Consider the following 17592-nt stretch of genomic DNA (forward strand, 5'->3'; position numbering starts at 1 on the left):
TTCTATTGGCTCACGTGACTTTGATTTCTACCAATGATATTGTGCCTTGTGAAAGCAGTATTGACAATAATTTTTTTGTTATTGTGGCGGCGGAATTTATCGTATTGTAATTAAAAAATGATTAGTATACTAAAAAATAGTTAGAGCTAATCTAAGACGGCAAGTGAGGAATTTAAAAATTAAACTTCCAAATATGCGCGCGTAGGAATATGAAAAAGTTGCGGAGTGACGTTAGCCCGGTTCCAGAGTGACGTAGATCCGTTTCCGGTTTGGTATTGCGAAATCGCTCTTCGACAAGCTTTCCCCCCTGTCCCGGTATGTATTTTTACGGCACGGGGGTATATAAATCCATTAATCCATGTGAAACCTTTTAAAAAATGAAAAAATTTCAAAATTTCAAAAACGTTAAAAAAAATTTAAATTGATTTTAAAAATTAAATTTAATTTAAATGCAATTAGGTCAATTGGGGGGACCCTTAAAATCTTTCAGATTCCCATGTTATTTTCTATAGAAATAATTCCAAATCATGTTGTCAAAAACGTTTTCGGTTGCCATGGAAAAACGAAAGCCCGTCGCAACTTTTCCCTTGCAGGTTTTTTAAGGTACATGGAGGTGTACACTATACACGAGTTTGAACAAAATTGGTGATTATCACCTCGGGTCGTCTCCTTGTTAGAGTTGTAAGTCGGAATATTTTCCGGAAAATAACCGAGGCCTTTTTTCCGAAAAAAAGTTTTAATTCCATGATTTGTCTAAAATATCGTTTGCAAATTGAAATACAGGCGCATTTTCGTCTCATTTTTCGAATCTAAAACTAAACCTCTAGACTAGTTTAAACTGATTAACAATATAACAGTATTAATGTTTTGTAGTATGTTTACTGTTATTAGACATATTATATCGATAAAAAGTTAAAAACATTAAAAACCCTTAAAAAGATGTTTAATTTTTCTGATTTGCGGAAATTCCGCAATCCGGAAAATTTTCTTTTAATTTTTCCGGAAAATTAACAACACTAGACTATGTTTACTCTTATTAGACATTTTATATCGATAAAAAGTTAAATACCCTTAAAAATTAATTTGTTTAAATTTTTATTTTTCCGGAAAAGTAACAACTCTAGACTCGGTACTTATTGTTATTATCCACTTATGATATTAGCAAAAATATATTCAGGTTAAAAGATAATTGGAAGCACTCTGTGATTCCCGGTAGGAAACCACTCTTCATCGCCTTCCCCCTTTTCACGGGTTAGGGGGGGGGGAGACAATACGCTACGATGGCGGGCTCTCTTTCCCTGTAGGCGGAGAGTTAATTCCGGGGATCATGGAAACAGGGGCTATTCTTGCGGCTACATATTCCCCGACATTAGCTTTGACGAAAAGAAAAGAGGCGCCGAAAATTATGACATCGCGATAAATCAGATTTTAACGTCGTCGTGGGATGTGTCAATTTAGGAACGAGTCGCTGCCTTAAAATACAACTCGGAGCTAAAACTGTAACCTTATCTCGTCTTCTTGAAGCGGCAATTGTCTCCGAATCTTTCTTCCGAAAGGATTTAGCCAACACGGGGGGGGGAAACATTCCAGCCCCTCCGAGCGGAGAGAACGGGCGACTGCGCCATGAATTCTTCTAGTCCTAAGCGCCGTTCTCCGTTGGCGGGAATTATCGAGACTAATGTCCGAGATTGCCCGAGGGGGTCGTCAGTTTCTCCCCCCTTTTTTAAACCCCCGCGTGACTCCGACCATGTACTAATTATAGTATACTACCACTGGTAAATAATCGTGATTGATGTTATGTTCGTATAAACTAAATATCGGAAAATAATTTTTGACTATTGGGGAAAATAAAGTTTGGACTATTGGGGAAAATAAAGTTTGGACTATTGGGGAAAATAAAGTTTGGACTATTGGGGAAAATAAAGTTTGGACTATTGGGGAAAATAAAGTTTGGACTATTGGGGAAAATAAAGTTTGGACTATTGGGGAAAATAAAGTTTGGACTATTGGGGAAAATAAAGTTTGGACTATTGGGGAAAATAAAGTTTGGACTATTGGGGAAAATAAAGTTTGGACTATTGGGGAAAATAAAGTTTGGACTATTGGGGAAAATAAAGTTTGGACTATTGGGGAAAATAAAGTTTGGACTATTGGGGAAAATAAAGTTTGGACTATTGGGGAAAATAAAGTTTGGACTATTGGGGAAAATAAAGTTTGGACTATTGGGGAAAATAAAGTTTGGACTATTGGGGAAAATAAAGTTTGGACTATTGGGGAAAATAAAGTTTGGACTATTGGGGAAAATAAAGTTTGGACTATTGGGGAAAATAAAGTTTGGACTATTGGGGAAAATAAAGTTTGGACTATTGGGGAAAATAAAGTTTGGACTATTGGGGAAAATAAAGTTTGGACTATTGGGGAAAATAAAGTTTGGACTATTGGGGAAAATAAAGTTTGGACTATTGGGGAAAATAAAGTTTGGACTATTGGGGAAAATAAAGTTTGGACTATTGGGGAAAATAAAGTTTGGACTATTGGGGAAAATAAAGTTTGGACTATTGGGGAAAATAAAGTTTGGACTATTGGGGAAAATAAAGTTTGGACTATTGGGGAAAATAAAGTTTGGACTATTGGGGAAAATAAAGTTTGGACTATTGGGGAAAATAAAGTTTGGACTATTGGGGAAAATAAAGTTTGGACTATTGGGGAAAATAAAGTTTGGACTATTGGGGAAAATAAAGTTTGGACTATTGGGGAAAATAAAGTTTGGACTATTGGGGAAAATAAAGTTTGGACTATTGGGGAAAATAAAGTTTGGACTATTGGGGAAAATAAAGTTTGGACTATTGGGGAAAATAAAGTTTGGACTATTGGGGAAAATAAAGTTTGGACTATTGGGGAAAATAAAGTTTGGACTATTGGGGAAAATAAAGTTTGGACTATTGGGGAAAATAAAGTTTGGACTATTGGGGAAAATAAAGTTTGGACTATTGGGGAAAATAAAGTTTGGACTATTGGGGAAAATAAAGTTTGGACTATTGGGGAAAATAAAGTTTGGACTATTGGGGAAAATAAAATTTGGACTATTGGGGAAAATAAAATTTGGACTATTGGGGAAAATAAAATTTGGACTATTGGGGAAAATAAAATTTGGACTATTGGGGAAAATAAAATTTGGACTATTGGGGAAAATAAAATTTGGACTATTGGGGAAAATAAAGTTTGGACTATTGGGGAAAATAAAGTTTGGACTATTGGGGAAAATAAAGTTTGGACTATTGGGGAAAATAAAATTTGGACTATTGGGGAAAATAAAATTTGGACTATTGGGGAAAATAAAATTTGGACTATTGGGGAAAATAAAATTTGGACTATTGGGGAAAATAAAATTTGGACTATTGGGGAAAATAAAATTTGGACTATTGGGGAAAATAAAATTTGGACTATTGGGGAAAATAAAATTTGGACTATTGGGGAAAATAAAATTTGGACTATTGGGGAAAATAAAATTTGGACTATTGGGGAAAATAAAATTTGGACTATTGGGGAAAATAAAATTTGGACTATTGGGGAAAATAAAATTTGGACTATTGGGGAAAATAAAATTTGGACTATTGGGGAAAATAAAATTTGGACTATTGGGGAAAATAAAATTTGGACTATTGGGGAAAATAAAATTTGGACTATTGGGGAAAATAAAATTTGGACTATTGGGGAAAATAAAATTTGGACTATTGGGGAAAATAAAATTTGGACTATTGGGGAAAATAAAATTTGGACTATTGGGGAAAATAAAATTTGGACTATTGGGGAAAATAAAATTTGGACTATTGGGGAAAATAAAATTTGGACTATTGGGGAAAATAAAATTTGGACTATTGGGGAAAATAAAATTTGGACTATTGGGGAAAATAAAATTTGGACTATTGGGGAAAATAAAATTTGGACTATTGGGGAAAATAAAATTTGGAATAGCGGGGAAAATAAAATTTGGAATAGCGGGGAAAATAAAATTTGGAATAGCGGGGAAAATAAAATTTGGAATAGCGGGGAAAATAAAATTTGGAATAGCGGGGAAAATAAAATTTGGAATAGCGGGGAAAATAAAATTTGGACTATTGGGGAAAATAAAATTTGGACTATTGGGGAAAATAAAATTTGGACTATTGGGGAAAATAAAATTTGGACTATTGGGGAAAATAAAATTTGGACTATTGGGGAAAATAAAATTTGGACTATTGGGGAAAATAAAATTTGGACTATTGGGGAAAATAAAATTTGGAATAGCGGGGGAAAATAAAATTTGGAATAGCGGGGGAAAATAAAATTTGGAATAGCGGGGGAAAATAAAATTTGGAATAGCGGGGGAAAATAAAATTTGGAATAGCGGGGGAAAATAAAATTTGGAATAGCGGGGGAAAATAAAATTTGGAATAGCGGGGGAAAATAAAATTTGGAATAGCGGGGGAAAATAAAATTTGGAATAGCGGGGGAAAATAAAATTTGGAATAGCGGGGGAAAATAAAATTTGGAATAGCGGGGGAAAATAAAATTTGGAATAGCGGGGGAAAATAAAATTTGGAATAGCGGGGGAAAATAAAATTTGGAATAGCGGGGGAAAATAAAATTTGGAATAGCGGGGGAAAATAAAATTTGGAATAGCGGGGGAAAATTAATTTTGGAATAGCGGGGGAAAATTAATTTTGGAATAGCGGGGGAAAATTAATTTTGGAATAGCGGGGGAAAATTAATTTTGGAATAGCGGGGGAAAATTAATTTTGGAATAGCGGGGGAAAATTAATTTTGGAATAGCGGGGGAAAATTAATTTTGGAATAGCGGGGGAAAATTAATTTTGGAATAGCGGGGGAAAATTAATTTTGGAATAGCGGGGGAAAATTAATTTTGGAATAGCGGGGGAAAATTAATTTTTGGAATAGCGGGGGAAAATTAATTTTTGGAATAGCGGGGGAAAATTAATTTTTGGAATAGCGGGGGAAAATTAATTTTTGGAATAGCGGGGGAAAATTAATTTTTGGAATAGCGGGGGAAAATTAATTTTTGGAATAGCGGGGGAAAATTAATTTTTGGAATAGCGGGGGAAAATTAATTTTTGGAATAGCGGGGGAAAATTAATTTTTGGAATAGCGGGGGAAAATTAATTTTTGGAATAGCGGGGGAAAATTAATTTTTGGAATAGCGGGGGAAAATTAATTTTTGGAATAGCGGGGGAAAATTAATTTTTGGAATAGCGGGGGAAAATTAATTTTTGGAATAGCGGGGGAAAATTAATTTTTGGAATAGTGGGGAAAATTAATTTTTGGAATAGTGGGGAAAATTAATTTTTGGAATAGTGGGGAAAATTAATTTTTGGAATAGTGGGGAAAATTAATTTTTGGAATAGTGGGGAAAATTAATTTTTGGAATAGTGGGGAAAATTAATTTTTGGAATAGTGGGGAAAATTAATTTTTGGAATAGTGGGGAAAATTAATTTTTGGAATAGTGGGGAAAATTAATTTTTGGAATAGTGGGGAAAATTAATTTTTGGAATAGTGGGGAAAATTAATTTTTGGAATAGTGGGGAAAATTAATTTTTGGAATAGTGGGGAAAATTAATTTTTGGAATAGTGGGGAAAATTAATTTTTGGAATAGTGGGGAAAATTAATTTTTGGAATAGTGGGGAAAATTAATTTTTGGAATAGTGGGGAAAATTAATTATTACTGAGATTTAGTTGGGACAAGATTTGGGGACAATTTCGGCGTGGTCGGTACTCGTCTAATTGAAACTTCCACTTCTCGATCTAATTATCTTAAGTGACTACTTTGTGAAATGTGTAAAGTAAAAATAACCGTAATCTTTTAGGCCCAACGTAGCACGAAGCTGCAGCAGCAGTTGGAATATTTCGAGCACGAACTCCAACAACAGCTGAAAGCCAACCGTGAAATTTTGAAAGAATTGCAGATTTTCCAAGGAAGTGAGTTTTCGCTTGTTCTGTTTTTTCCCTAACATCCGTAATTCCCGTATTTTAATTTTGCTTAAGGGCCTACCAATTTTATATATTCACGCGTGGTTTTTTGATATTTTGGTGTTTCCCGCCCTCTAAGTTTAAATTGTAAAATCTATGTTTCCGTTTACGCTGTAACAATAACGTATTTAGGTTACTAAGAACGTACGAGTCAATCTTCCAGACCCGCTAGCGTGAGGATTGTTGGTAATCATTTAGGGGGTTTTCCTCCGAAAACTTAAACTAAAATGGGTTTTTATTTTACAAAGTAGCAATCATGTATTTATGTTACTGAGAAAGTAGGTCTACCTAAGATATCGAACGGAAACCCTAAATTTTCACAATTGAATCTCGCCATCTAGTTTCGGTCCTAAGAACGTTCTTTTTTAATCTATCGAGAAAACGTGTAAAATTAGTTACGGAAAAGTACGATTTAACTCTAAATTTAATTCTTGCAACTTAAAAGTGGAATTTATCGATTGAATTTAATCAACGTAAAATAAAAAAACAATAGATGCTCAATTATTGTATCAAAAATATTTTAATTCTTTACTGTTTCAATTTGAATTGAGATTTTCAGTCATGCTTAAAACAATCAAATCAGAACCCTCACGTTTTAACATTGCATTACTTAATTTTATAATTTGTTTTTCACCTTTTAGAATATTTCCATTATTTTATTATTATACTAGATTTAAAAACAGTTTTTTTTTTCAAATCAGGTTATTTTAGACTAGCTTGACTTTCCAGGGCTCGTACACGACCTGGAAATGTCAATTTTAAAATCATTCCAAAAGGTCAGTGAAAAGTCAGGGAATTTTAAAATGATTCCAAATGGTCAGGGAAAAGTCGGGGAATTTTAAAATGATTTCAAACGGGTAAGGGAAAAGTCGGGGAATTTTAAAATTATTTCAAAAGGGTCAGTGAAAAGTCAGGGAATTTTAAAATTATTTCAAAAGGGTCAGGGAAAAGTCGGGGAATTTTAAAATTATTTCAAAAGGGTCAGGGAAAAGTCGGGGAATTTTAAAATTATTTCAAAAGGGTCAGGGAAAAGTCAGGGAATTTTAAAATGATTCCAAATGGTCAGGGAAAAGTCGGGGAATTTTAAAATGATTCCAAAAGGTCAGTGAAAAGCCAGGGAATTTTAAAATTATTTCAAAAGGGTCAGTGAAAAGCCAGATAATTTTAAAATGATTTCAAAAGGGTAAGGGAAAAGTCGGGGAATTTTAAAATGATTTCAAAAGGTCAGTGAAAAGCCAGGGAATTTTAAAATTATTTCAAAAGGGTCAGTGAAAAGCCAGAGAATTTTAAAATGATTTCAAAAGGGTCAGGGAAAAGTCGGGGAATTTTAAAATGATTTCAAAAGGGTCAGGGAAAAGTCGGAATTTTAAAATTATTTCAAAAGGGTCAGGGAAAAGTCAGGGAATTTTAAAATTATTTCAAAAGGGTCAGGGAAAAGTCAGGGAATTTTAAAATGATTCCAAATGGTCAGGGAAAAGTCGGGGAATTTTAAAATGATTCCAAAAGGTCAGGGAATTTTAAAATTATTTCAAAAGGGTCAGTGAAAAGCCAGGGAATTTTAAAATTATTTCAAAAGGGTCAGTGAAAAGCCAGAGAATTTTAAAATGATTTCAAAAGGGTAAGGGAAAAGTCGGGGAATTTTAAAATGATTTCAAAAGGTCAGTGAAAAGCCAGGGAATTTTCAAATTATTTCAAAAGGGTCAGTGAAAAGCCAGAGAATTTTAAAATTATTTCAAAAGGGTCAGGGAAAAGTCGGGGAATTTTAAAATTATTTCAAAAGGGTCAGGGAAAAGTCGGGGAATTTTAAAATTATTTCAAAAGGGTCAGGGAAAAGTCAGGGAATTTTAAAATTATTCCAAATGGTCAGGGAAAAGTCGGGGAATTTTAAAATGATTCCAAAAGGTCAGTGAAAAGCCGGGGAATTTTAAAATGATTCCAAAAGGTCAGGGAAAAGTCAGGGAATTTGAAAATGATTCCAAAAGGTCAGGGAATTTTAAAATTATTCCAAAAGGTCAGGGAATTTTAAAATTATTCCAAAAGGTCAGGGAATTTTAAAATTATTCCAAAAGGTCAGGGAAAAATCAGGGAATTGGAAAATGGTCCCAAAAGGTCAGGGAAAAGTCAGGGAATTTGAAAATGGTCCCAAAAAGTAAGGTAATTTTAAAATAACCCCAAAAAATCTGGCAAATAAATTTTGGAAAGACCATATTTTTTCAACCTTTTTACCTCAAACCACTCATTTATTCTACAAAAATGGTCAGGGAAAATTTTAAAATTTGGTCAGGGACAATCTGGAATGGTCAGGGAATTTAATTCCCGAAATTTTGTACGAACCCTGCTTTCGTTCCTTAAACGGGTCGACTGGTACGCTCTCAGTAACCTAAATGTGTTCTTGGCGATATTTGTAATAAGTGTTTTTTGTTGTTACCTACACTAGCACTTCACCATTAAAAGGGAGGATTCAATATATGTATATTAATTTAGACGAGTGGCGTTGGCGGTGTCGGTTGTGTTTAAGAGGAAATTAATTTTTGTCGCTAAACAAGATACGTCTACTGATCACGTGTTCCCTTTTGACGTTACGTTATCATCCGACCGTATAAAAGCACGCTTTCTCTTTTTTGTTTTGTCGCTGGGATTATACTGACACGGTAGGACTTTTGCAAGGTCAGTGGAATCGCAATTTGAAAAATAACAGCGCCGAAGGTGGACCAACGGGTTCCCAGCCCATTATTGGCGTTCTGGTCTTCGCCTGCAACCGGCTGACCATCAAAAGGAATTTAGACCAACTTTTAAAGTAATACTCTACTTATTAAACTATTGTTGCGGATGCTACCCAGACGTAAGATCTCAATTCCGTCATTCGGGCGAACCATTGCAAATTGGCTTTAGACAGGGTTCATACAAACATGGAAATCAGTGAAAACCTGGAAATATTAGCAGGGCCCCCAGTGGTCGTATAATTCCTATAAAATCCTATATTTTCAAAAATGTCCTATAACATCCTATATTTTTAGCAAAATCCCCCAAAAGTCCTATAAAATCCTATAATTTTGATATTTTGCCCATTTCAAATCCAACCAGTCAGTTAAATTGCTAGATTTAGCGATAGGATAAATTCCTATACCAAGTCATTCTAGTCTATACTTTTGTTATTGTTAACATGGTTAGCTAAATGTGATAAAACGGTTTCTATTTTTAAATTGAATATCAAAGATTTATTTCACTAAATATAGATTTAGTTTTTAAATGCATAAAGTTAGAAAATTAAATAGCATATCCTATAATTTTGTAAAAATAGTCCTATAAAGTCCTATATTTTAAGAAATATAATCCTATTTTTCCTATAAAAAAATTGAACATTCTAGTGGGGCCCTGTATTAGTGAAATTTATTTAAAGCAAAGAAGCCGGGGAAATATCAGGGAAAATGTAAATTTTCCTGAAAAATCAGGGAAGTCAGGGAAAATAATTATGAGAACTCCAAATTATGTGTAATTAGTTTTAGTATTACTGAAATTATTACTTAGTATTGAATTCATACGTTCAATCTTGACTATATTATATTAGAAAGTGTAACAGTAATGCTTTTAACATTTTAGAGACCCCTATTGTTTTAAAAAGTACACCTGGAAAATATTCAAAACTACTCTGGAAAACCTGGAAATATCAGGGAAAATGGTTTTTGAAATATTGTATGAACCCTGATTAGAGCTTTGGTTAGGTAACATTTTGCTACTGGATTTTCATTCAGATATTTCAAACGTCGTTCTGATCCTTTTGAGAACTATTAAAGCTCTTTCCAGACAATGCCTATGAAACAGGGCTCGCGTGACGTCATTGAGTTCTTTTCTCGAGCGAGCATCCGTTGACGGTTAAGCAACTTACGAAAGTTTACTAACGCGAACGTCTTCGCCAAATTCATAGATTGTTAATCTATAGGCTGTTAAGTTTGTTTGGTGTAGCAGGGTACACGACGATGAATTGGTGTTGGTCCATTTGATCGAAAAATATGTGATCGACAGTCGATCATTATACGTTGCAATTGATCGAAATTCCATTTGATCGAATCCCATTTGTCATTTGTTTCATAAGATCGAACCTTCAAATGATCGAATACTATTTGATCGAATTCAAAAGTATTTATAGTACCAGTTGGTATGTTTTTATTTTACCGAATGTCAATATGAAGTGCAGAAGGAATAATGATGGAATAATTCATTGCTTAAGTGCAGAAGGAATAATGATGGAATAATTCATTGCTTAAGTGCAGAAGGGATAATGATGGAATAATTCATTACTTTAACTATATTAAGCCACAAAGATGAAGAGATTTTTACTTTATACACTATATGATGGAATTTTTTATGACATCGACGATATCGGCCCGTTGTTTTTGATATATATAAATTAGGTTAGGTTGATGTACGCGCGCCGTAGGCGCGTATGCACCGTTGCCTTTTCGATTTACTCCCAAAAACTAGTAGTTTTACCCTACAGTAGCTTTCGATCAAATTTCGTTCGATCAAATGCCATTCGATCAAATGGAAATTCGATCAAATGGGACCCGTTCGATCATTTGGGAATCGATCAAATAGACTCAAACCGATGAATTTCGTGGTTGGACAATATTAAAGAACTTCTTGGTTTTATTTTAACGATTTAGACTTCAAATAGTTAAGTGTAGGGTATTCTTACTGTGACGGCCAAGTTTCAAAGACGAAATATTAAGCTTAGAAATGTGTAATTTTCTAATGTTGTCTTGTCCAAACAATTATTTAGTCTTCACGCACCCTGATTTACCAAAATAATTTATCAACTTAATACGCTTAAGCGCGATCAAAACGTCCTCGTTTGTAAAGTTTCGTGGTTTACGAAAAGACGGTCTAATTGCCTTTTCTAATCTTTAACCGGCTCAGATATCGTCCTAACCCTGTCCAATTTCCAATTGTGGTTAGCCAGGACTGCAACCATGAACCGACCACAAAAGCTATTAAGTCATACGGGGACCAACTCATCCTTATTCAGGTAATTTTATGGGTTTATGTTACGTTTTTTTTTATTCGGGGCCCCTTTACGTAACTTATCCAAACGTATATACCTAATTTAGGGCTCCTAAAATTAGTCATCCAGATAATAATTTCGGTCGAAGGGGCTGAACTGTCTGAAAAGTTGCCGATACAGACGACTTAATCCGGCCAAATTGCTTTCGGAACGGATGGAAGACTTTTTGAGAAGGCCTATTTTTATGGAATTGGACTATAGTGTATTTCCTTGAAATGTGCATTTTAGGGAGATGCGCGTCTTATTTTCCAGCAGAGTTGATTTAAATCGAGTTACTTTTAAAATAGGAAACCATTGATTTAAATCTAAGAAAATGTAGGAAAATATTTGTAGAAATGACAATACAGAGACAACTAATTTACCAATTTTTATTAAATGTAATTAAGATGATTAATTTAAATTACAGTTAATTATTTCAAATTGTTAACCAATTTACAAAGAAAAAATCTATAAATCGAATTTTTCGATTTAAAAAAATCTACAACCATTCAAATTAAATAATTTTATTTAATTTTCGTCTTTTTCCTTAGGTTATAAGTAAAATTTAATTAACATTTAAAATAATCTTCATTGAATAAATTAATTTTTAAATTGGTTTGCTTTGAATTAGAATTTTTCTCGAATCTTTTATCTTTCATTATTATAATTACAACATTGAATTATTTAAAAAAATTATTTTAAGATATTTAGTTGATTAAAAACGTTTTAAATCAGCCAGCCAGTCATGGGTACTCTCTCAATTTGATTAGGTGCTGTTAATTTTGCACGTCCGTTTTGGGAAACGTATCTCATTATCATAATGACAATTAACTTCGCTCTCCAATTTCTTATAATGCCGAGTTAATTTTAGCCGTGATATCCTAATTTATATGTGGATTATATTAAAAAAAATTAAAATTGCACCGAGATTCTTTGGGCGAATATAGTCGTTATAGTCTATGACGAACTTGTTTTCTGTTTCCATGTTTTCTCTCTAAAATAATGGCGTACAAATGTCCGATGAAACGATAACTAATGAAATTATGTAAAATTTTACGACTCGCTGTATAATGCGCTGTCGTGACTGTTTTTTAGGTTTTACTTAAAATTTTCTAACACCTGTTTCTATCTCGCCTTCCTTTGGTCAGGGACGTATCGTAGATAGACTAGTCGTCGAAGCCACTAGAATTATGTATGCGCCGCCGATGCTATAGCCGTCGGTGGGGTTTTGAAAACGTCTACAAATTCGTTTAAAAATCTGCATTTAACCAAAAAAATAAGATTTTAAGCCGGCTGTAGCGTAGAGGAAACGTGTTGGAGTATAAGACTTAGCTTAAATGTTCGCAGACTTTTTATCCTACGCGTTCTCAACTTGTACTGCACGCGGGCGAAAATTTCAAAATTACAAATTACTGCATTGAGCTAAAATAAAATAGAAAATTTGCCCTATTTTCAAAACTTTCCACATATTTAATAAAAATTTACAGGGTTGGCTGGCTTAAACCTAGACTGGCTTAAGCCAATTAAACCATGGTTTAATTAATTTACAACATTTTACATTTATGTCGCTTCAACATTTAAGACCTTTAAAGCGATATCGTTCGAGAATGTTGCAAATTATTAATTCTTAATAATTAAAAGATAAAAAGAATCTTGACTACTATACTATGCTATAATTATAATATAAAGAATATTACGTTACCGTAATTAATATGAAGACAAGGATAGTGCATTGGATGAACTCCACACTCGCTTTAAATAATTACTAATCTTACCAACATTGCATTTAATAATGATTTGAATTGAGCCCGAATTTTACCAACATTGCACCTAATAATATTTGGAAATAAGTCTTTATTTTACCAACCTTGCACCTAATATTTTGAAATAAGGGTTTATTTTACCAACATTGCACCTAATTATATTTTCAAAAAGTTTTTATTGTACCAACATTGCATTTAATAATGATTTTAATTAAGCCCGAATTTTACCAACATTACACCTAATTATATTATGAAATAAGTCTATTTTACCAACATTGTACCTAAACATATTTTGAAATTTATTTTACCAACTTAACACTAAATAATATTTTGAAATAAGTGTTAATTTTATCAACATTACTGTCTTTTGTACGAATTAGCAACCGGACCAAAGTGACATTCCATTAGTTGGTAAGGAGAAAAAGTTCAAAGGGTACTATAAAATATCCAGGCATTATGGCTGGGCACTCAATCGTACTTTTCACGGGTTCAACTTCGATACAGTCATTATCGTCGAAGGTAATGGACCAAACCCTATCTACGACTGACCATAAGTAACATTATAAGCATAAGTATGACACTCGCGGCGTTTCGGTACATCCTTTCTTCATAAAAAAGCAAAAAAATTAGTAGAAGGAGTAGCGACTCCATAATCCGAAATTTTTTTTGGGTTTTATTCCAATTCGTCAGTCAAATTCAGCCAATATGAAATACTTGGAAAATGTAGGTTGATGTTGATCTGAAATTCGAGAACCTCTAGAACCTAAACTATTGTTTTTAATAACAAATGTTCATTTTGCGTATGTGTTGGTTTTCATTTTGGAAGCTTTTTAAATGTCGCTCAAAGATAAAAGGAATTCTTAGGCGATTACCAGTGTAGCGGTGGAGCCACAGTTTACCCTGAAATTTTAAATCCCCTCCCCCAAATCCTTCTAAAGGGGTCCAATTTTTTTTTAAATATGAGAAACCTTTTGGGAGTGAACTATTAAACTTCTTAAAAATACATAGAAAATTATTAAATTATTACAGAGTATAGAAATCGAAATTTTGAGTATGAATCCCGTTTTGTTGGCTTTAGGAAATTAAAAGACTCCCCAAAATCCTTCTTAGGGGCCCAAAAAATAAAAATTGGCATAAAAATTGGGGGACCCCCTCCTATACTGGACCTACCTAACATAAAAATTGGGGAACCCTCTCCTATACTGGACCTACCTAACCTAAAAATTGGGGGACCCCCTCCTATACTGGACCTACCTAACATAAAAATTGGGGGATCCTCTCCTATACTGGACCTACCTAACATAAAAATTGGGGGACACCCTCCTATACTGGACCTACCTAACATAAAAAGTGGGGGACCCCCTCCTATACTGGACCTACCTAACCTCAAAATTGGGGGACACCCTCCTATACTGGACCTACCTAACCTCAAAATTGGGGAACACCCTCCTATACTGGACCTTCCTAACCTCAAAATTGGGGGACACCCTCCTATACTGGACCTACCTAACATAAAAAGTGGGGGACCCCCTCCTATACTGGACCTACCTAACATAAAAATTGGGGGACTCCCTCCTATACTGGACCTACCTAACATAAAAGGTGGGGGACCCCCTCCTATACTGGACCTACCTAACATAAAAATTGGGGGACCCCCTCCTATACTGGACCTACCTAACATAAAAATTGGGGGACGCCCTCCTATACTGGACCTACCTAACATAAAAATTGGGGAACCCCCTCCTATACTGGACCTACCTAACATAAAAATTGGGGGACACCCTCCTATACTGGACCTACCTAACCTCAAAATGGGGTAACCCTCTCCTATACTGGACCTACCTAACCTACAAATTGGGGGACCCCCTCCTATACTGGACCTACCTAACATAAAAATTGGGGGACCCCCTCCTATACTGAACCTACCTAACATAAAAATTGGGGGACCCTCTCCTATACTGGACCTACCTAACATAAAAATTGGGGGACCCCCTCCTATACTGAACCTACCTAACATAAAAATTGGGGGACCCCCTCCTATACTGGACCTACCTAACATACAAATTGGGGGACCCCCTCCTATACTGGACCTACCTAACCTAAAAATTGGGGGACTCCCTCCTATACTGGACCTACCTAACATAAAAGGTGGGGGACCCCCTCCTATACTGGACCTACCTAACATAAAAATTGGGGGACCCCCTCCTATACTGGACCTACCTAACATAAAAATTGGGGGACGCCCTCCTATACTGGACCTACCTAACATAAAAATTGGGGAACCCCCTCCTATACTGGACCTACCTAACATAAAAATTGGGGAACCCTCTCCTATACTGGACCTACCTAACATAAAAATTGGGGGACCCCCTCCTATACTGGACCTACCTAACATAAAAATTGGGGAACCCTCTCCTATACTGGACCTACCTAACCTAAAAATTGGGGGACCCCCTCCTATACTGGACCTACCTAACATAAAAATTGGGGGACCCCCTCCTATACTGGACCTACCTAACATAAAAATTGGGGAACCCTCTCCTATACTGGACCTACCTAACCTAAAAATTGGGGGACCCCCTCCTATACTGGACCTACCTAACATAAAAATTGGGGAACCCTCTCCTATACTGGACCTACCTAACCTAAAAATTGGGGGACCCCCTCCTATACTGGACCTACCTAACATAAAAATTGGGGGACCCCCTCCTATACTGGACCTACCTAACATAAAAATTGGGGAACCCTCTCCTATACTGGACCTACCTAACCTAAAAATTGGGGGACCCCCTCCTATACTGGACCTACCTAACATAAAAATTGGGGGACCCCCTCCTATACTGGACCTACCTAACATAAAAATTGGGGAACCCTCTCCTATACTGGACCTACCTAACCTAAAAATTGGGGGACCCCCTCCTATACTGGACCTACCTAACATAAAAATTGGGGGACCCCCTCCTATACTGGACCTACCTAACATAAAAATTGGGGAACCCTCTCCTATACTGGACCTACCTAACCTAAAAATTGGGGGACGCCCTCCTATACTGGACCTATTTAACATAAAAATTGGGGGACCCCCTCCTATACTGGACCTACCTAACATAAAAATTGGGGGACCCCCTCCTATACTGGACCTACCTAACATAAAAATTGGGGAACCCTCTCCTATACTGGACCTACCTAACCTAAAAATTGGGGGACCCCCTCCTATACTGTACCTACCTAACATAAAAATTGGGGGACCCCCTCCTATACTGGACCTACCTAACATAAAAATTGGGGAACCCTCTCCTATACTGGACCTACCTAACCTAAAAATTGGGGGACCCCCTCCTATACTGGACCTACCTAACATAAAAATTGGGGGACCCCCTCCTATACTGGACCTACCTAACATAAAAATTGGGGAACCCTCTCCTATACTGGACCTACCTAACCTAAAAATTGGGGGACCCCCTCCTATACTGGACCTACCTAACATAAAAATTGGGGGACCCCCTCCTATACTGGACCTACCTAACATAAAAATTGGGGGACCCCCTCCTATACTGGACCTACCTAACATAAAAATTGGGGAACCCTCTCCTATACTGGACCTACCTAACCTAAAAATTGGGGGACCCCCTCCTATACTGGACCTACCTAACATAAAAATTGGGGGACCCCCTCCTATACTGGACCTACCTAACATAAAAATTGGGGAACCCTCTCCTATACTGGACCTACCTAACCTAAAAATTGGGGGACCCCCTCCTATACTGGACCTACCTAACATAAAAATTGGGGGACCCCCTCCTATACTGGACCTACCTAACATAAAAATTGGGGGACCCCCTCCTATACTGGACCTACCTAACATAAAAATTGGGGAACCCTCTCCTATACTGGACCTACCTAACCTAAAAATTGGGGGACCCCCTCCTATACTGGACCTACCTAACCTAAAAATTGGGGGACCCCCTCCTATACTGGACCTACCTAACATAAAAATTGGGGAACCCTCTCCTATACTGGACCTACCTAACCTAAAAATTGGGGGACCCCCTCCTATACTGGACCTACCTAACATAAAAATTGGGGGACCCCCTCCTATACTGGACCTACCTAACATAAAAATTGGGGAACCCTCTCCTATACTGGACCTACCTAACCTAAAAATTGGGGGACGCCCTCCTATACTGGACCTATTTAACATAAAAATTGGGGGACCCCCTCCTATACTGGACCTACCTAACATAAAAATTGGGGGACCCCCTCCTATACTGGACCTACCTAACATAAAAATTGGGGAACCCTCTCCTATACTGGACCTACCTAACCTAAAAATTGGGGGACCCCCTCCTATACTGGACCTACCTAACATAAAAATTGGGGGACCCCCTCCTATACTGGACCTACCTAACATAAAAATTGGGGAACCCTCTCCTATACTGGACCTACCTAACCTAAAAATTGGGGGACCCCCTCCTATACTGGACCTACCTAACATAAAAATTGGGGGACCCCCTCCTATACTGGACCTACCTAACATAAAAATTGGGGAACCCTCTCCTATACTGGACCTACCTAACCTAAAAATTGGGGGACGCCCTCCTATACTGGACCTATTTAACATAAAAATTGGGGGACCCCCTCCTATACTGGACCTACCTAACATAAAAATTGGGGGACCCCCTCCTATACTGGACCTACCTAACATAAAAATTGGGGAACCCTCTCCTATACTGGACCTACCTAACCTAAAAATTGGGGGACC

The 17592-nt window shown here is 36.2% G+C and overlaps 1 protein-coding gene across 3 annotated transcripts in view; it reads left to right on the plus strand.

Annotated features, from left to right (window-relative positions):
• Nucleotides 1–17592, plus strand: part of LOC149922513 (alpha-1,3-mannosyl-glycoprotein 2-beta-N-acetylglucosaminyltransferase-like) — a 52241-nt gene that overhangs the window by 26660 nt on the left and 7989 nt on the right. For 2 of the 3 annotated variants that reach the window (XM_090162569.1, XM_090162570.1), the window contains exons 3-6: nucleotides 5864–5975; nucleotides 8682–8823; nucleotides 10944–11052; nucleotides 13211–13349. In XM_090162569.1, the coding sequence (XP_090018695.1) occupies nucleotides 5864–5975; nucleotides 8682–8823; nucleotides 10944–11052; nucleotides 13211–13349 (502 nt within the window). The remainder of the gene's footprint in view (nucleotides 1–5863; nucleotides 5976–8681; nucleotides 8824–10943; nucleotides 11053–13210; nucleotides 13350–17592) is intronic. The other variant, XM_090162571.1, reaches the window with a different exon arrangement.

The sequence above is a fragment of the Leiobunum rupestre genome, chromosome 11 (assembly GCF_980474605.1).
Source record: "Leiobunum rupestre chromosome 11, qqLeiRupe1.1.hap1, whole genome shotgun sequence".
NCBI lineage: Eukaryota > Metazoa > Arthropoda > Arachnida > Opiliones > Sclerosomatidae > Leiobunum > Leiobunum rupestre.